The sequence below is a fragment of the Eretmochelys imbricata genome, chromosome 22 (assembly GCF_965152235.1).
Source record: "Eretmochelys imbricata isolate rEreImb1 chromosome 22, rEreImb1.hap1, whole genome shotgun sequence".
NCBI classification, from domain to species: domain Eukaryota; kingdom Metazoa; phylum Chordata; order Testudines; family Cheloniidae; genus Eretmochelys; species Eretmochelys imbricata.
The window spans coordinates 17,583,129-17,603,528 of record NC_135593.1 but is presented as its reverse complement, the minus strand read 5'-3'; the positions used below and the strand labels follow the sequence as shown (position 1 = coordinate 17,603,528).

The following is a 20,400-nucleotide window of genomic DNA, read 5'->3' as shown; positions in this document are numbered from 1 at the left end:
TTTTCACTGAATACTTTCATAAAAAAGTTTATTGCTATACTGAAACATAGGAATACATATATTAAAGTGACCAGGGCACATGAATAGTTATTTAAACAAGATCTCAATACATGTGGAATTCTGTCACTAACAGCTTCTTGGTTACTACTCTGGAACAAATCAAATCAATCAACCCTTATTACTTTTGTATACTGTAGCTCAGTCAGACCACAATTCAGCAACTGATTTAAAAGTTAATATTGCATAAAAATTAGGGGCATACATCTAAAAATGTATAAAATAGGCACCTGTTTCTCCTGTGCATTAAACAAAAATTCTTTGCATCAAGAGGCACAGGCTAAATTCAGATTTTCTAAAACAGACAACATACTTCAAAGGATGTAATCAGTTCCTGAATGGTTTTAGTTATATAAATTCTTCAAACATTTTAGGCTATTGCACATAATTTTTAAACAAAATCAAAAGACCTAAGATTGGAACAAATGAGAACAAAGTCCTTAAATGCAAGAACTTGGAACACTGAAATTGTTTTATCCACAGCTTTTATAGGGCAATTACATTAAATTTTCAAAAGCAACCTTTATTTCAGTATGAAACACTGTCTTTAATATTTAAACTGCCACACATCATACAAGGAATTTGTTTAATGGGATTACCACCAGATCGGTTGCAGAGACTTTAGTTACACTACAAAAAATACAAAATTTTTTAATACAACCAAGCTGTACAACTTCACCTCCCCAAACTACGATTTTTTTAAAAAAGTTGTGGCACATCTCTACATAAAACCCTGAGGTGAAAAGTTAATACAATAAAAATGAAGCTTTTTTTTAAAAAGGTAATGTACATGACTTTACAAAAGTTTTTTAAAAGGTAACTTACAATGTTACTCTATACACTTTGTTAAAATCAATTTGAGATCTGGAGGAGAGAGCCCCTAAAAGTTCTTTAGAGTCCACTTTAAATACTGGCTAATGCCGGGATGGGCGCCATTTGCCATCTCTGTAGTTCTCTCTTCTGTTATAGTCATGGCTCCAGCCATCATGGCTCCTGTCTTCATAGCAGTACTCATCCCTGTTCCCTCTAGAATAGTGATCAGATCCAGCATCATGAGGACTCCTGTCTTCATAGCTGTACTCATCTCTGTTCCCTCTGTAATGATGATCAGATCCATAGTCTCCAAAACGCTGCTCACGGTTAAAATGTCTGCTGTCCATATGATAAGGATGGGAGTTCAGCCTGTTCTTGCGCTGTGCTGATGATCCATCTGGACGACGCTGCATTTGTGAGCCTGAAGACTGATTAAATGAATGACTCTGCTGCTGCCCTGGTGAGATATAACTGGACTGCTCTGCATGCGGAGAACCATACTTTCCACTGTATTGTGACTGCTGCCGTGTACCACTATTCATCTGGGGGGAAAAAAAGGGTAATCAAGAAAGAAGTGTAGCTGATTTGATGGATACTGAATCAGCATTTGGTTCTGCTGAGATTGGATGACTGATGGAACAGCTCAGCACTCCATGGTGCAAGATTTAGGACAGTTTTTTAATACTTACAAAGGGCTATGAATTCTGCATTACATAAATAGTGAATACAGGAGGAATACCATGCACTATGTGCATCAGCATTCATGGCAGCCACACACTCTCTACTGGAGACCTTAATGTCATACAGTATTTTCATCCCTCTAATGAGCCAGGCCTGCTTAACTCTAAATGATATACTAAATAAAATTCAGAATAATAAAAAGCAAGAGCATTTAATTTCTTTGAGATGTAGTTTTGGTTGAAGAGATTACACAATTAAACAGTTGACCCAAAGGAGACAAAAAAAGTAACATACTGACCTATTTTTGGCGAGTGAGCATTTGTTTTCAGAAGTTGACACTCAAACAGAATGAAAAATCAGAGCTGATGGTTTTATTCATACGGATGCTAAGTTGTCCTTTGTGGAACAATATTTGCTCCTCAGCTGAAAAGCTTTGATGTGAATACTTATTAACAGAAGGAGTGGATGCAGGCTCACAGAGTAAGTTTAGACGTGTACACTGATTGCTTTATCTATAGTTACTCTTTGGTTCAAAGAGTTTCAGGCACTAAACACTTCAGTGGCAGGAACAGTAAACCTACTGCAATCATACTTTCAACACTCCATAAACACATTCCTGTGAATCAGTATCTGTTAAATAAGTATCCCTAAGTAAAAAAGTACTTTAAAATTAAAAGGAGAGAGTTTTCATGTGTTATCCACCTACTGCTTGTGACCACTAGGTTTAGATTTTCCGTTTCTATTGACTTAACAGCATACCATTTGTCTCTGAAGGTTATCAGGAGATGAGAAAGACCTCTGCAGCATCTGCGTGGATGTGAATCCTGTTAACGTGTTATCTGTGCTCCTATCATATCTGCTGAAGAAAGATTAGGAATTTTAGTCTTTAGTGTTTCAAAACCATCATTGTGCAAGCTAAAGGGGCATCAGCAGCCTAATCAGTGTTTTTTTTAAAAAAAAGTCATGCTGTAATTTTTTTCTTTAAAAAGGCTTGCTTATTTTGTGTATTTGACAGCCCTTTGCCCATTGTTATTTCCCCTTTTCTGTATGGGTCTTTCACACAGCAATGGAAAAACATGCTTAAACAGGGAAGTGACTCAGACCACAAGAATTGGCAGGTGGACTTTGAAGCAGGAGTGATCGTACCTGAAACTGCTTTTAGCTTTTCTCAAAAGGGACTAGCCATCAAGGTAACAGCATACCTTTAATGTTCTTACTAATTGGCAATACTTATTTAGACCATTAGGTTTTGGGCCACTAAGAATACATATACCTGTTCCATAAGGAGAGAAGCTGTAAAGACTGTTTGGTATGCAAAGTAACTAAAGGTATCATTTGGAAAAACAAACTGCTTCCTGGTTCTGAACCAAATTATACCACAGGAGGTAGCAATTTTTTTGTATGCTGAATTGCATAAATTTACTCTATTTGCACTATGACTACTTAAGTGATATCATTTGAACAACATACTGAGCTAAAGGCAATTCACAGTTTCATTTGATGGCACCACAAAAGGTCTGGATAGAGATTTCTATTTACCACTGAATTATTCAATGCACAAAGTTACATACATGGGGGTTGTTTGTGGTAGATGTGTCAGTAAGATTTTCTAAACATCTGCATGAATTAATACTCAATAGTTCAGTTACTCAAGACCTGTTGAAGTTTTATTTGTACACTATCAAGACAAGAATCAAATCTGCACGGATCATTTACATTTAAGTTAGCTATTACACTTGTACTTGACATCATTCTTGTCATAACTTACAAGTTAAAAAGAAGCCATCCAGTAAGACTGTATTCATATCCAGAGACTAGGGCCTGGTCTACACCTAAGTTAGGTCAACCTATTTATGTCACTCAGAGCTGTGAGAAATTTTGCACCCTGTGCACTGTAGTTAAGTTAACCTAACCCACACTATAGATGCAGTTAAGTGGACCTAGCTACCGCTTCGCAGACAGGCAGATTAACTACATCAACAGACAACCCCTTCTGTCAACATAGAAAGCATCTACACTACAGCAGCATACCTGCAACTGTTCTGTTGCAGCTCATGTAGAGTAGAACTAGCCTAGTTTTAAGTGAATCACCACATAAGACTCAAAAGTATTGCTTTTGATAGTGGGTATACTAACCCATCAAATAGTGGCCACTGAACAGTATATTCCTCTGGTAACCACAAATCCAATTTTGGAGCTGATAATTTTGGCACCTTTTTGATTTTACAGAAAGCTTATATTAAGCAAAGCAATCCTGCGTTCTACGTGTCAGCTATTTTTTCCCCAATATGATCTTACCCAGCCTTTCATTTAGATCTGTTTAAAAACCTACATGCAGGATTTCAGTTGAGATACACCTGACCGGTTCTGTGAAGTCTCAGATCAAGCTTCACAACACAGCTTTTGTAATAAAATAATTAAACTCTACGGTCTACAGCAACACAGAGGAACAAAAACCAGAGACACTAAGGGCAAGGCTAAACTACATCTGTGCCGCTGAACTGCTGTAGTGCATCTAGTGAAGATGTGCTATGCCAATGGAGGATCTCCCATCGGCATAATTACTCCACCTCCGCAAGAAGCGGAAGCTATGTCAGTATGAGAGCATCTTCTGCCAATATAGCACCTGTGTGGACAGCACGAAACTTGCATCGCTGAGGGAACATGGGGGCCTTTTTCCACATCCCTAAGTGACGCAAGTTAGATTAATTTAAGCAGTAGTTTAGACCTGCCCTAAGTTACTACAAATTTTCTATTTTCACTAGATTTTTCCCAAAAGAACACAGCTCACTAGAGCATATGAAGTGGAAAGCTTTAGAAAACTAGTGTTTCACACTGGGTATGCATTTTTCAACCTTGTTTTCATAAAAAAACCCAAAACCACCATATACTTTTCACACTCACAATAGGTTCCTAATTTTTATTTTGTTGCCCTAAGAGATACAACTGTGCTCCACCTACAAGCAGTATAAATGAATAGGAAGAGAGCCTCTCACTGGAAAGAAGGTACAACTGCTACTCTGCCCAGAAGCAGGACAGCAGCCACAGCAAAGTCACCATATATTAAATTACAAAAGTATATATTTGACAAGTACTTGCTGGTAGGTGGGATAGAAGTCTTTACCTGTTTGAATTTGGTGTTGAATGTGGTGTGCTGGAAGGACTTGTATTAGCAGATCCATGCTGGAAATAAGATGAATTGCCATCTTGAGATGCATGACTACTGCCTGAATTAAAACAAACATTTTATAAGACAACCTAAAGAACGAATGGAAGTTCAGATAAGAAGTGAACACCTGTTAGAAGATGGAAACACTACTGCATTGCTTTTAATTAGCTTTGGAGTTTCATTAGTGAACCGTCAAGGCACACAATCAGGTTTACAAAACAGGGTGTTGCAATTGTTTTAATACCCAATGGTAAAGATGCAATCAACTTGCAACATTCTGGCTAGTAAACCTAGTTTAACTGCAATCAGATACAACTGTCACTAACATGCCAGTAACAGTAATTTGTAACCCCCGCCCCTCCCCCAGCTAAAGCATGAGGAGTTTAGAGCAGCAGTCCTTGACCAGGGGTACATGTACCCCTGGGGGGTACTCACAGGTCTTCCAGGGGGTACATCAACTCATCTCAATATTTTCCTAGTTTAACAGGCTACATAAAAACTAGTGAAGTCAGTACAAAATAAATTTCAGACGATTTGTTTATACTGCTCTGTGTATGATACACTGAAAAGTAAGTACAATATTTATATTCCAATTGATTTTATAATTATATACTAAATTAGAAAGTAAGCAATTTTTCAGCAATAGCATGCTGTGATACTTTTGTATTTTTATGTCGGATTTTGTAAGTTTAAGTCAGGTGAAACTTGGGGGTTACACAACACAAATCAGACTCTTGAAAGGGATCTGGAAAGGTTCAGAGGCACCGGTTTAGAGTATTTCTTGGAGCTACAAAATAGATAATCTAAAACATATAGCAGAAAACCTGAAGAGTGAGCTCTCTCCTTACCTTGTAGGAAAGCTTATGTTTCTTAAGGCAACTTATTTCACTAATGGTTTGAGCCTCACCTATTGAAAGCAAGGGACTCATCAAGGCAAGGATCATCTCTTATGCCATACACCACTAAGCACAATAGGGCAGTAATCTTAGTTGCAGCCACTAGATACTACCATAATGTATTAATCTGAGCTTTGCCTCCGACTCCAGTGTGTCCTGTATTACACTCCAAACGACTAAACTGTGCATTCACTGAACTCAATTTTTTCACCTATGTAATAGGCAGGAATATATTTAAATGGATTGTTTACTGACCCTACTTATCTGGTACTACATATATAAACCTTTCGCATGAAACCCAAGAAAATAAAGTTAATGAATTCTATGGCCCACCAGAGCAGTTCATAAGGCTTGCAGCCTGCTTCACCATAATACGCTAACAGCCAATTTATTAGCATTTTGTCATGCTTACATCATTTTAGTTTGCACAAGTGTGTTAACAGGTTTTCTACGTACAGAATTTTCTAAATATGTACAAAACATGCTGAACTTAAAATATCAATATAGGTGACTTTGTACATATTTTAAGATTTAATCTGTTTGACCCACACAAAGTTGGGTTTATATGGCCCTCCTGTGTAATAAGGGTGGGCACCACTGATCTAAAGGATTGCTCAAAAAGTGGTGGTATTCTTATCCAAGACTTCCAATAGATATTTCCTTCCTCTTTTCAGGAATCAGTCACTCCCACTGGCAAACCCAAGCATTCACTCTATACTGTTGCCTCCAGAACATTATACAACCTTATGACTGTACCTCTTCCAAACCTCTCTATCATCGGGGCGGGGGGGGGGGGTGTGTGACGGGGACTAGAAACAAAGATTTCCCTCTTTCTGAGCATGCAAATTCCAACTCTCTTGAATTGGTTGAATTTGTTCAACAGCAGCAATTTATCCCTACGTGAGAGAGCTTCATTTGCCATCCTATCCATTTCCAAAACAGAGAGTCTTATATTCAATAATCCTATCATTTAAGTCTGAGCCATTTCTGCTGTTTCAATGCTATTAGACAATTTTGGGTATACACTCAGCTAAATCGGAAGCTTCCCCCCCGCACCCCCATACTGTAGATTTGAACAGCCTTGAGAAAAATGTAGAAGTTCTCTAAATACATAGATGTAATTGATTAGGATTGCTATAGTCACCATTCACACAACATTTGCAGTGTAAAAAACAAAAACCTGAAACCAAAGTTAACACTAAAAAAAACAAAAACAAACCAGGCAGAGCTGACAGACAAGTCTCCTGCTGCAGGAAAAGTATAATAAGGAAAGGCTAGTGTACAAATCTGTTCTGACACCTTCATTTCACAAATATACCAACCATTAGAAAAATGAATTATAATTTGATATCCTACAATGAATATCCTTTTTACCTAAAAATATTAAATATAAATAGTCAAATTTTTTGTGAAGGGAGAAAAAGATAACTCCACTTTGCCTAAAACAACTAGATTGTTTAAATGTTTATTTCATGGATACCTGATCGGAACTGAATTTTGATGGGCCTTCCAAAAAGTTTGATCCCATTAAGCAGACTCATTCCATAAGGGACAGATTCTTCGTGTTTGAAATTCACAAATGCAAATTGCTTTGGTTTACCATCTCTATCCTTAGGTATTTTAACTTTAATTACTGGACCTGCCTGCAAATCAAGAAACAAAAAATGTTAAATAAAAATGGAGCAAGTTCAGAAGAGTTTTACTCTTACAAAGAAATGGAAAAGGAAATCAAGAAACTCATAAGCAAGCACACAAAGAACACCACACACATGCCAGTTCTGCAGAGAAATGTTACATGCATCTGTATTTAAGTGAAACTGTTTGGGGCAGGGAGTATCTTTTTATTATGCGTGCATACAATGTCCTGATACAGTGTCCTCTAGGCACTAGCACAATACAAAGAGTAATAAGAAGCAGTTGTAGTTATGCAAGCCATGTATGTTACTCTAAGAACAAAACACGTACTGCAACAGAAGGGTAAGACTACCTCAAATTAGAAAGGAAAGAAAGAGACCAAGAAATAGGCTTGAGCAATACTGCCAGCCACAAGCAATCAAAAATAGTGACACTGGCTTAAAAATCATGACATCTGATAATACTAAGTTTTGGTTTCTTTGTTTCCTGGTTTGACCCTTTAGGTCACATTTCAAGCTTTCCTTCACAATTATGACAGATTTTTTTTTAAAAAAAGTGTTAGTTGATGGTTCAGTGCCTCACCACTGAACCATCTTAATACTAGGGAGACTGGAGTTCAAGACTGGTGAGTTCCTGTATGACCTTGAGTATCAGAAGGGTAGTCCTGTTACTCAGGATCTGTAAAAGCGGCAAAGAGACCTGTGGCACCTTACAGACTAACAGACATATTTATTGGAGCATAAGCTTTCGTGGGTGAACACCCACTTCGTCAGATGTATGATCTTGGTTAATTCATGTAGCCTCTCTGTGCCTCAGTACTCCACTTATAAAAATGAGAATATTCCTCCACCTCAGAGTATTGAGGACAATAAATTAAAGTGTGGTGAAATGCTTTGAAATCTGCTAATAGCAAGTGCTGTAAGAACTATGTGGTATTCTTCAATCTACTTCAGCAGTTGTGCCTTCACAAAAAACCCACATATAATATCATGAGCCTGGCAATAAAATTGTAAGAGTTTAACAGTGCTCATGCAGGATTTGAAGTGCAAAATTCTCTGACCTGCCTTTTGCAGGAGGTCAGACTAGATCAGGAGTTCTCAAACTGTGGGTCAGGACCACAAAGTGGGTCACAACCCGTTTTAATGGGGTTGCTAGGGCTGGTGTTATACTTGCTGGGGCCCAGGACAGAAGCCAAGGGCTTTAGCCCTGGGCTCAGGCTTTGACTTTAGCCCTGGGCACAGGGGCTCAGGTTACAGGTCCCCGCCCCCCGGCTAGGGATGAAGCCCTGGGCTTCAGCTTTGCCCCCCACCGCTGCATGGGGTGGTGAGGCTTGAACTTTGGCCCCTCCACCCAGGGCGGTGGTGCTCAGGTGGGCGGAGACTTCGATCCCAACTCCTGGGGCCATGTAGTAATTTTTGTTATCAGGAGGGGGTTGCTGAGCAATGAAGTTTGAGAATCACTGGACTAGATAATCAAAATGGTGATTGCTGGCTTTAACATCAGAGTATGTCTACACTGCACAACTAAGCCCGAGCTCTGACTCACGTTTGAGCCCACGCTCCCTTTGGTCCACGCTCAAATCCACCTGACTGAAGCCAGCAAGCATTCAAGACCCTGGTCCCGAGGGCCCTGCTAGAGGGGTGGGTGGGGAGCCAAGCCCCGCTGTGACTAGGATCCAAGCCCTGCCGTTTTCAGCGCGGCGGCAGCGCAGAGCCCCAGGCCAGGCGCCGCCTGCGCAGTGTGGTGGGGACGTGTTCGAGACCCGGCTCCAGGGAGGGCGAGGGCCGTGTGGACGCTCGCACGCAGGCTGAGGCACGCGGAGGCCCCGGAGCGGGGCGAAGCGCGCGGGGCGGAGACACCCTGCCCTCAGGCGGGCGGCGGCGGCAGCGGGCGGGGACCGCCCCCACGGGAGCCTGCCCGGGCGAGGCGCCGATGCGGGGGAGGGGGAGGGGGAAGACGACATGAGCAGGGCAGTCCGGGCCGCGCAGGGCTCGGCCGGAGCAAGCGGCCCGCGCCCGTGGGCGGAGCCTGGGATGGGGGCGGGGCTGACGCCCATCGCGGGGGGGGGGAGAAGGCTGCTGCCGGGAACCGCCCGGCCTCGTCCTGCCCTCTCAGATCGCCCCCCCCGGAGAGCGCAGAAACCGGTACCTGGTGGAAGAGCTCGAAAACCAGCTCCTCGGTCACCCGGGGGTCCAGGTTCCCCACGAACAGGGTCCGGTTGGCCTCGGCCGCCGCCGCGCCCATCTCCACGCACGGGCCCCGACTGACTGCGCAGGCGCCAGCAGTGCATTGCGCAGGCGCAACCATTTGAGGGCGAGAGCTTTACGCCTTCACGGGAGAGCTTTACGGTGGCGGGCGGGTGCGCGCATGCGCTCGTTGGCTGGGGAACAAATATGGGGGGGGGTCTCCGCTGTGCGCATGCGCAGCCCCAGGTATTAAAAAGCCGCGTGTTCCAATCCCTGACCCTCCCTGCATGGGCTACTTTAGGAGGGGAATGAGTGCTGCTGGGGGAGTGACTGGTGCTAAGGAGGAAGAGGGAAGGAGCGGGCCAGGAGGTGGGCTCCAGCTGGACTCTCTGCTAGCCACAGTCTTGCAAAAATCTTGAGGCTGATTTTAAAAATAATGAAATTCCAAAAATATCATGGTGAAATGGGGGTGGCTTGCTTTGCCTTGCAGATGTTGCGCCTTTAGGTCACAGTTCAAGCATTTCCCCTCAACTGTCAGAGGCTTGGAAACCTGTTTTTCGTTAAGTCTCATATAGTCATATGACTCCAGAAACTGGGGCTTCCAGAGAAACACCTCCTGTCGTGAGAGTTGGCAATACTGTAAAACGATACAGGAAGCAGTGGGTGAAATTATTTGACCTACTTAGCAGGAACTCAGCCTAGATGATCACAATGGTCATTTCTGACCTTTAAAATCTATATATCTGGGATGTGCTGTTTAAGCACGTGGGGGAAAGGAAAAGCTGTAGAAAGCACGAGCTCCGGTATGTGCCATGTTGCCGTGAGAGAGCGAATGTTTCCCAGCAGCTGCAAGGGACATTTGTTGAGCAAGAAACTAACCACACAGATAGCTGAGGGATGTGACACAAAGTATTATGCCCAACAACATCAAATATGAGCAAGTGTAAGAAAGATATTACCACAGACTACCAGGAATCCCAAGATTTATCATAAAACAAAACAAAAACAAAACTGTGCCTTACCTTGAAAGATGGCATTCTGCTGTGTAGCAACCTGCCAACTGATCCAGAATGGACAGTAAAGACAAATAGGCAGAGAAACTCTAATTATTTACATATTTTTTAAAAAATAGCCCTGTATGTGTTGTTTTTCAGCCCAACATTCTAAAAGGACAGAGGCAAAGTTGCCCCACACAGGAAATTAAGTGAGTGCTGCCATTTCAAATATAACTTTCTGAAGTTTCCTGCTCCCCTTCTCTTTTTTAAGTCTTTATTTTGTATTCAGTGTATTTGTATTATTTTATAACCTGAAAAATATGTGTGAGTGTTGTGACCTGGCATATGAGCTCACAGTGCCAGTTACTCAAATTTGCCCCGGCTGGCCCTAGTTGTCATGACAGAGGAGCAGCTGGGACAAACCTGACCAGTGCTGCAATCCCGTGAAATGCGTTGCATTTCTTAGAATGGGGAGCCAACCCCAGTTAGTCCTGGGGGACTAGAGCCACACTGTTTTAGAGTAGGGCTTGGGAAACATCAGTTGAACGCCTAAGGATTTTTTTTTTAATGTATTTCTGATATAGATTTACAGAATTTTGTTTCAGGCTGTGATTTTATTTTATTTAAAGCAGAGGATGAGAGCATTTACATTGTGACTATACAAAAAAACTAAAAGGTAAATGACAAAAGCAATCATGGAAGTAATGGGTTCTTGGCCTGATCCGAAGTCCTTTGAAATCAGTGAGGCTCCTTTTGCCCCTCTGTTAACTCAGCCTTGCAGAAAACTGTTTTCAACTAAATGACAGCTGGGCAAAGGTTGAGGACTTACTCCATCCACTTCATCTTTCTGAGGGAGAATTCTATCATCCCAGGAGCTCATTGATCTCACTGAAGGGTTATCTTCAAAGCCTAGTTAAACTATTGTGCTTCAATTGACGGAAGGGAAAAAGGCCAAAATGTTGCACTTCAAGAATACAAATACCTGATAAATATAAAAATAACTTACCTAGTAAAATATTATTATTCCAAAGCCATGAAAAAATTGCTACAAGAGGAAAACAATGTTGCTACACAATTATAAACTTAAACTGATCTTTTTTTTTTTAAATTACACATATATTTCCTAGTCCAACTTCCCTCTCAGGAACCTTTCAGACCTTTGGCAATACCATTATTGCTTTATTACTAGGGGTTGGTACTAATTTCCTGAAGGAGAACTTTTGATTACTATTTTTAAATGGTCTTTTATTTAAATTGAGTGAATAGCTGCAGCATATTTACAACAATCTTAACATACCAAGTCAATATAAACATGTAATTCCAAAGAACTCTTTGGACACTACGGTGCTAATAAGCGATGGTCACATAAACACCACCCTATACCGGAAACCTACTGACTGCTATTCCTACCTACATGCCTCCAGCTTTCATCCAGACCGCACCACACGATCCATTGTCTACAGTCAAGCTCTACGATACAACCGCATTTGCCCCAACCCCTCAGACAGAGACAAACACCTACAAGATCTCTATCAAGCATTCTTACAACTACAATACCCACCTGCTGAAGTGAAGAAACAGATTGACAGAGCCAGAAGAGTTCCCAGAAGTCACCTACTACAGGACAGGCCCAACAAAGAAAATAACAGAACACCACTAGCTGTCACCTTCAGCCCCCAACTAAAACCCCTCCAACGCATCATTAAGGATCTACAACCTAACCTGAAGGATGACCGATCACTCTCATAGATCTTGGGAGACAAGCCAGTCCTTGCTTACAGACAGCCCCCCAACCTGAAGCAAATACTCACCAGCAACCACACACCACACAACAGAACCACTAACCCAGGAACCTATCCTTGCAACAAAGCCTGTTGCCAACTGTGCCGACATATCTATTCAGGGGACACCATCATAGGGCCTAATCACATCAGCCACACTATCAGAGGCTCGTTCACCTGCATATCTGCCAATGTGATATATGCCATCATGTGACAGCAATGCCCCTCTGCCATGTACATTAGTCAAACTGGACAGTCTCTACGTAAAAGAATAAATGGACACAAATCAGACGTCAAGAATTATAACATTCAAAAACGAGTCGGGGAACACTTCAATCTCTTTGGTCACTCCATTACAGACCTAAAAGTTGCAATTCTTCAACAAAAAATCTTCAGAAACAGACTCCAACGAGAGACTGCTGAATTGGAATTAATTTGCAAACTGGATACAATTAACTTAGGCTTGAATAAAGACTGGGAGTTGATGGGTCATTACACAAAGTAAAATTACTTACCCATGTTTATTTCCCTCCCCCCCCCCCCCCCGCACTGTTCCTCACACATTCTTGTCAACTGCTGGAAATGGCCCACCTAGATTATCACTATCACCCTCCTAGTGAAAAAATGTTTCCTAATATCCAACCTAAACCTCCCCCACTGCAACTTGAGACCATTACTCCTTGTTCTGTCATCAGCTACCACTGAGAACAGTCTAGATCCATCCTCTTTGGAACCCCCTTTCAGGTAGTTGAAAGCAGCTATCAAATCCCCCCTCATTCTTCTCTTCCGCAGACTAAACAATCCCAGTTTCCTCAGCCTCTCCTCATAAGTCATGTGTTCCAGTCCCCTAATCATTTTGGTTGCCCTCCGCTGGACTCTTTCCAATTTTTCCACATCCTTCTTGCAGTGTGGGGCCCAAAACTGGACACAGTACTCCAGATGAGGCCTCACCAATGTCGAATAGAGGGGAACAATCACGTCCCTCGATCTGCTGGCAATGCCCCTACGTATACATCCCAAAATGCCATTTGCCTTCTTGGCAACAAGGGCACCCTGTTGACTCATATCCAGCTTCTCATCCACTGTAACCCCTAGGTCCTTTTCTGTAGAACTGCTGCCTAGCCATTCGGTCCCTAGTCTGTAGCGGTGCATGGGATTCTTCTGTCCTAAGTGCAGGTGTCCTTGTTGAACCTCATCAGATTTCTTTTGGCCCAATCCTCTAATTTGTCTAGGGCCCTCTGTATCCTATCCCTACCCTCCAGCGTATCTACCTCTCCTCCCAGTTTAGTGTCATCTGCAAACTTGCTGAGGGTGCAATCCACACCATCATCCGGATCATTTATGAAAATATTGAACAAAACCGGCCCGAGAACCGACCCTTGGGGCACTCCACTTGATACCGGCTGCCAACTAGACATGGAGCCATTGATCACTACCCGTTGAGCCCGACAATCTAGCCAACTTTCTATCCAGTTTATAGTCCATTCATCCAGCCCATACTTCTTTAACTTGCTGGCAAGAATACTGTGGGAGACTGTGTCAAAAGCTTTGCTAAAGTCAAGGACCAACACGTCCACTGCTTTCCCCTCATCCACAGAGCCAGTTATCTTGTCATAGAAGGCAATTATATTAGTCAGGCATGACTTGCCCTTGGTGAATCCATGCTGACTGTTCCTGATCACTTTCCTCTCTGCTAAGTGCTTCAGAATTGATTCCTTGAGAATCTGCTCCATGATTTTTCCAGGGACTGAGGTGAGGCTGACTGGCCTGTAGTTCCCAGGATCCTCCTTCTTCCCTTTTTTAAAGATGGGCACTACATTAGCCTTTTTCCAGTCGTCCGGGACTTCCCCCGATCGCCATAAGTTTTCAAAGATAACGGCCAATGGCTCTGCAATCACATCCGCCAACTCCTTTAGCACTCTCGGATGCAGCGCATCCGGCCCCATGGACTTGTGCTCGTCCAGCTTTTCTAAATAGTCCCGAATATCCTATTTTCTTGTTAATTGTTCCCTTTTCATTTCCTTCAGGTCATTACTTAGTATTACCAGACCTAGAATTTATATTGATTTCTTTTAATCATGTTTGCCTGGTTAAATTCTAAACAATTACTCATTCAAAAAGGAAATTATTACCCTGTTCTGCCAGGACTTTCAGTTTGGCTTAATTTCCCTGGAGACTCATTTAGTTTTCTTGTTGGATCCCCTCAGGTTGGCCTAGCAGAGTGTGCGTGATATTTATATCAATAATGATCTTCTCCTTATATGATAGAGACAGCCTTAGAAGCAAGCTGCCAGAGGACTCTATGGTCACTTAGTCTGTGTCTCATCAACAAAAATAACTTTCTTGGTCTCCTGGAGTCTGACCCAGTCCCAAAGCTTGGCATCTACAAGCTAACGTCGTGATGCTGCAAGTTAATCCATATGGTGCTGCTCCCATTTGGAGCCGCAAGGAAGTCAATGGCAGTCTGCCTATGCAGAGGTATGCATAATCAGGGCCCAAGAGTTGGTCAAAAATAACAGCAAAAATTCATGAACATTTTTGAAGTTTGCAAAAAGGATTGATTTTTTTTATTATTGTTTTTGTAAACATTTACCAAAATTTTTTTGGTTTTCATTGTTTTTACTTTTTTCTCCTTGTCTCCCACTTTTTTCATTTTGCTGCTGAAAAAACAGAAAAAGGGAAGAAGGGAAAATAAAAAAATGTGTTTTCCATGGGTGGGGAGGGGGAGAAAATTTTGATAAACAATTTTTAAAACAAACTTAATTTTCAAAAAAGGACATTTTTAAATTAAAAAAAAATTATAAATATTTCAACCAGTTCTACTTGTGGGAGCCTTTCCACTCACTTCAGTGTGCTTTGGATCAAACCATTAATGATTTTTTTATAGTATTGCTAATCACCCTTTTCCCCCATTAATTATCATTTATGATGTTGTGTGAAAAGATTTGAGAATACAACCCCAGTAAGGCAGTACCTTCCTGAGTCGTGCTGGCTGTGGTCATGAATGTTCTGAATACCACACGCATACTTCTGAGCACTTGTGGTCATTACCTATCTAGAATTTGGGCACAAATCTGGGGAACTACAAATATTTCTGGAGAGCTGTTGGAGCTGAAATCAGCAAGTAATTCATTTGAGGGAAATGCTGTTCTCAGAATTTGAATTTAAACTACTTTTGTTTTAAGTACTTCAGAAGTTTGTTTTGTTTTGCTTCTAAAACCTTTCCAAGTTCAGCCATGAAGAGCTAACAGCAGAACAGAGAGGCTGGCCCAGTGGTCAGGACATAGACCTGGGACTCCAGAGACCAGGGTCAATATCTTGTTCTGGTAGACTTCAGTGTGATGTTGGGCAAGATACTCAAGGTGTGTCTACACTGCAGTCTTGGGGTGTGATTGCAGCTCCTGTACACGTTCCGCAGCCCGCTTTAATCTGGCTAATTTGGTACTGTATCAGTGAAGCTGCAGATAGCCACCTGAGTAATTACGCAGGATTCTAGGTGGGATTGTACAGGTCATGCTACTGCAGCTTCACTGCTCTGGTACTCGAGCAAGATAGATTAAAGCTAGCTCGGGTATATCTACACAAGCTGCAATCACGACCCATTACTGCAATGTAGCTATACTCTTAGTCTGTCTGGACGTTAATCCCCATATGGAGAAATGAGGACAGTAGTATTTTCTTACCTCTTAGGGGTGTTATGAAGATAAATGCATTAAAGACTGTGAGCACTCAGATGCTATTGTAATCATAGAATCATCGAAACGCAGGGCTGGAAGGGACCTCGAGAAGTCATCTAGTCCAACCACCTGTTCTGAGGCAGGACCAAATAATCCTAGACCATACCTGACAGGTGTTTGTTTAATGGGTTCTTAAAAGTCTCCAGTGACAGGGATTCCACAACCTCCCTTGGAAGCCTACTCCAATGCTTAAATATCCTTATATTTAGAAAGTTTTTCCTAACATCTAACCTAAATCTGTTTTACTGCAGATTATGCCTGTTACTTCTTGTCCCAGCCCTGGTCTACACTAGGACTTTAGGTCGAATTTAGCAGCAGGTGACCATGCAGAGCTCATCAGCAGAGGTGACCATGATGGAGTCCCAGAATCGCAAAAGAGCTCCACCGTAGCCTGGCCAGTCATGAAACTGGTTTTCAAAGCTTCTCTGATGCGTGCCGCGCCCTCCTGTGCTCTTCTAACCGCCCTGGTGTCTGGCTGCGCCTAACCAGCAGCCAGGCGATTTACCTCAACCTCCCACCCCGCCATAAACGTCTCCCCCTTACTCTCACAGATATTGTGGAGCGCACAGCAAGCAGTAATAACAGTGGGAATATTGGTTTCGCTGAGGTCTAAGCAAGTCAGTAACTGCGCCAGCGTGCCTTTAAACATCCAAATGCACATTCTGCCACCATTCTGCACTTGCTCAGCCTGTAGTTGAACAGCTCCTGACTACTGTCCAGGCTGCCTGTGTACGGCTTCATGAGCCATGGCATTAAGGGGTAGGCTGGGTCCCCAAGGATAACTATAGGCATTTCAACATCCCCAACAGTTATTTTCTGCTCTGGGAATAAAGTCCCTTCCTGCAGCTTTTGAAACAGACCAGAGTTCCTGAAGATGCGAGCGTCATGTACCTTTCCTGGCCATCCCACGTTGATGTTGGTGAAACGTCCGTTGTGATCCACCAGAGCTTGCAGCACTATTGAAAAGTACCCCTTGCGGTTTATGTACTTGCCAGCTTGGTGCTCCGGTGCCAAGATAGGGATATGGGTTCCATCTATCACCCCACCACAGATAGGGAATCCCATTGCAGCAAAGCCATCCACTATGACCTGCACATTTCCCAGGGTCACTACCCTTGATATCAGCAGATCTTTGATTGCGTGGGCTACTTGCATCACAGCAGCCCCAACAGTAGATTTGCCCACTCCAAATTGATTCCCAACTGACCGGTAGCTGTTTGGCGTTGCAAGCTTCCACAGGGCTATCGCCACTCACTTCTCAACTGTGAGGGCTGCTCTCATCTTGGTATTCATGCGCTTCAGGGCAGGGGAAAGCAAGTCACAAAGTTCCATGAAAGTGCCCTTACGCATGCGAAAGTTTCGCAGCCACTGGGAATCGTCCCAGACCTGCAACACTATGCGGTCCCACCAGTCTGTGCTTGTTTCCCGAGCCCAGAATCAGCGTTCCACAGCATGAACCTGCCCCATTAGCACCATGATGCATGCATTGGCAGGGCCCATGCTTTCAGAGAAATCTGTGTCCATGTCCTGATCACTCACGTGACTGCGCTGACGTCGCCTCCTCGCCCGGTATCGCTCTGCCAGGTTCTGGTGCTGCATATACTGCTGGATAATGCGTGTGGTGTTTAATGTGCTCCTAATTGCCAAAGTGAGCTGAGCAGCCTCCATGCTTGCCTTGGTATGGCGTCCGCGCAGAAAAAAGGCGCGGAACGATTGTCTGCCGTTGCTCTGACGGAGGGAGGGGCGACTGACGACACGGCTTACAGGGTTGGCTTACAGGGAATTAAAATCAACAAAATCAACAGGGGTGGCTTTACATCAATGAGTATTTCAGGCAGGACTTCACGGAGAGTTCCAATAAGAAATGGTGCACCTAAGTAATTGTTCTTATTGGAACAAGCAGGTTGGTCTGGCCTCTGATTGATACATGGCTAGATTTACCGCGCTGCACCTTCTCTGTGAGTGACTGCAGTGTGACGTAGAGGAATGAGTCCCCTAGACAGGGGGCGGGGGGATTTGCAAATGAGTACAAAACAAATCTGGTCTATTTCTTGTTTTGATACATTCCATCTATCTTTTACATCTTTGGCTGGCAGCAGACGGTGCAGAAGGACTGCATGCCATCCACATCTCATGGCTGCTCGGTAGAAGATGGTACAATAGGACTGCTAGCAATCCATATCACCTGCCTGCTCACCATAAGATGGTTCAATAGGACTGACTGCAGGACTAAAGAGAATGACCTGAACAAGTCACTCCAAATTTAGTCCCTGCGCCCATGTCTGCCCAGGCGCTCCTGATCGACCTCACAGAGGCGACCAGGAGCACCTCGGACATGACGATGATGGCTACCAGTCGTATTACACCATCTGCTGCCACAAGGCAATGGGTTGCTGCTGCTGTGTGGCAATGCAGTACCATGTCTGCCAGCACCCAGGAGACATAGGGTGACGGTTACCTGAGCGGGCTCCATGCTTGCCGTGGTATGGTGTCTGCCCAGGTAACTCAGGAAAAAAGGCGCGAAACGATTGTCTGCCCTTGCTTTCACGGAGGGAGGGAGGGAACGGGGGCCTGACGATATGTACCCAGAACCACCCGCGACAATGGTTTAGCCCCATCAGGCATTGGGATCTCAACCCAGAATTCCAATGGGCAGTGGAGACTGCGGGAACTGTGGGATAGCTACCCACAGTGCAACGCTCCGGAAGTCGACGCTGGCCTCGGTCCTGTGGAAGCACTCCGCCGAGTTAATGCACTTAACGCACTTAGAGCATTTTCTGTGGGGACACACACACTCGAATATATAAAACCGATTTCTAAAAAAACAACTTCTATAAATTCGACCTAATTTCGTAGTGTAGACATACCCCCAGTTTCAGTGGACAACTGTGAATTGACCACACCCACACACAATTGCCTAGCTCTATTAAGACCCAACCATACTCCCAGAGCGATTGTGGATAGCAACAATGCCATCAATTATGCCACTAACTAAACAAAGAAGTTAAATAAACTCTGGTGGGAACAAAAATTCTGCCCAAATTAAAGTGCAAACTATTCTAAGTGACTAGAAAAATGTAGCTATAATGAAAAAGATTTAAAAGTATTTAAAATATTTGACACTGCCCTTGATGGTTTATGTTTATTGTAGTCTTTGCATCTGATGTACTATAATTGTGATTCATTCTGGTGAACAAGAACATATATGGTCATGATATCCAGTTGCTCAACTTTCCATTTGTCATCTGTTTATCATGCTGTGGCCATATGAATTTCTTGGACATAAACAGGGTTAGAACTTGGAACACTGCTCCAAAAGTTGTCCTATTATTGACCTCCCGATTCATTAGGGAGCTGGTGTTAAGGGCGTGCAGATGGATAAGAGCTGGAACATGCTAAGGTTTTGTTCTTTTTTAGCTGCTTCTGTGTTAAAAAAGCTGCTTTGGCTGAACATGCATACATATGGGATTTTGTGTTTCGTAACTTTAATTTTGGGGGAGGGCATGGATCATATGTAAAGACTCATATGTAAACAAATGCTCATTTGCTACAGGAATCTGCATAATTGATTAAATTTATGCTCGAAAGCCAGAGTCTTGACCTATGTATCATGGAATTCAGTGGAAAGACTCCAATTGACTTCAGTATGGAACTTGGCTAGGTCCCCCATCCTTGTTTTAAAAAAAGAGCAAGAGACCATTTTAAAGGCCTACTGCCAGTAACAGTATAGTACAAAGAGTTACTTTCACTAATCACAGACTTGAAAACAAGAATGAAAATCTCTGTGCCTTTTTCTTGGAAATCTCAGACATAGTTTATAGTGATACTTTGTTAAAGCTCTACCAGATCCTCCGATGCCTTGGCTCTAACAAGTGCAGTCTTCCTACTTCCTGTAAAATAGATAAATATTAGACTGGTTATAAAGGTGGTGAAACAGAGACAACAACAAGTTATGCACCTTCCCCAAGGAACAGAATTTACAGCCATGTCTATGCTGCACACTAAGCCCAGACTCTGATTTAGTTCTGAGACTAAGCCACCCTTATAGCCACACATAAATTGGTCTGACTTGGGTCACCAAGCACTCAGGACCTGAGTCCTATGACTGTACTATGGGGCTGAGTAAGAGTCTGACTCAGGTCCAAGACCTGTCATTTTACACTGTGGACACAGGTCAATGACAGACCCATGCCAGAAGGTCTGCATAGTACAGTATGAACGCATAAGCATGACTGTGAGACCTGCGTCCTTCAACTGTAAACCCAGGTTTATAATGCAGTGTGAATGTTGAAGCACTGGCTTGGAAAGGCCAAGTCCACAAGCCCGGGTCCCATAACCCCTTCTTAGTTTCTTGCACTGACCAATAAATTTCAGTCCCAACCCATATTTGTTCACTGTGTACAGTGAACGCAAAGTCAGGTTGCTTAAGTGCACTATTTTTAATTGTCTG

The 20,400-nt window shown here is 43.0% G+C and overlaps 1 protein-coding gene across 4 annotated transcripts; it reads right to left on the bottom strand.

Annotated features, from left to right (window-relative positions):
- On the bottom strand, window positions 1-9,571 carry RBM7 (RNA binding motif protein 7). 4 transcript variants are annotated; one of them, XM_077839690.1, is made up of 5 exons: window positions 9,400-9,523; window positions 7,097-7,259; window positions 4,676-4,778; window positions 2,311-2,410; window positions 1-1,412 (listed from the first exon to the last, which is right to left on the bottom strand). In XM_077839690.1, exons 1-5 carry the CDS (start codon window positions 9,493-9,495, stop codon window positions 972-974), a joined length of 903 nt encoding a protein of 300 aa, XP_077695816.1. In that variant the 5' UTR covers window positions 9,496-9,523; the 3' UTR covers window positions 1-971. The 4 variants fall into 4 exon arrangements, with proteins under 4 accessions (XP_077695816.1, XP_077695817.1, XP_077695818.1 ...); XM_077839691.1 differs by having other exon boundaries at window positions 2,311-2,407; XM_077839692.1 differs by lacking the exon at window positions 7,097-7,259 and having other exon boundaries at window positions 9,400-9,571.
- Between the last annotated feature and the right edge of the window lie 10,829 nt (window positions 9,572-20,400).

Bases quoted from the DNA above. Each gene is read 5' to 3' on its own strand.
- RBM7 (XM_077839690.1), bottom strand. From the start codon at position 9,495: ATGGGCGCGGCGGCGGCCGAGGCCAACCGGACCCTGTTCGTGGGGAAC. The intron at 7,260-9,399 runs GTACCGGTTTCT...CTTGATTTGCAG, and splicing joins TTTTCGAGCTCTTCCACCAG to GCAGGTCCAGTAATTAAAGT. The intron at 1,413-2,310 runs GTATGCTGTTAA...TTTTCCCCCCAG, and splicing joins ATAACCTTCAGAGACAAATG to ATGAATAGTGGTACACGGCA.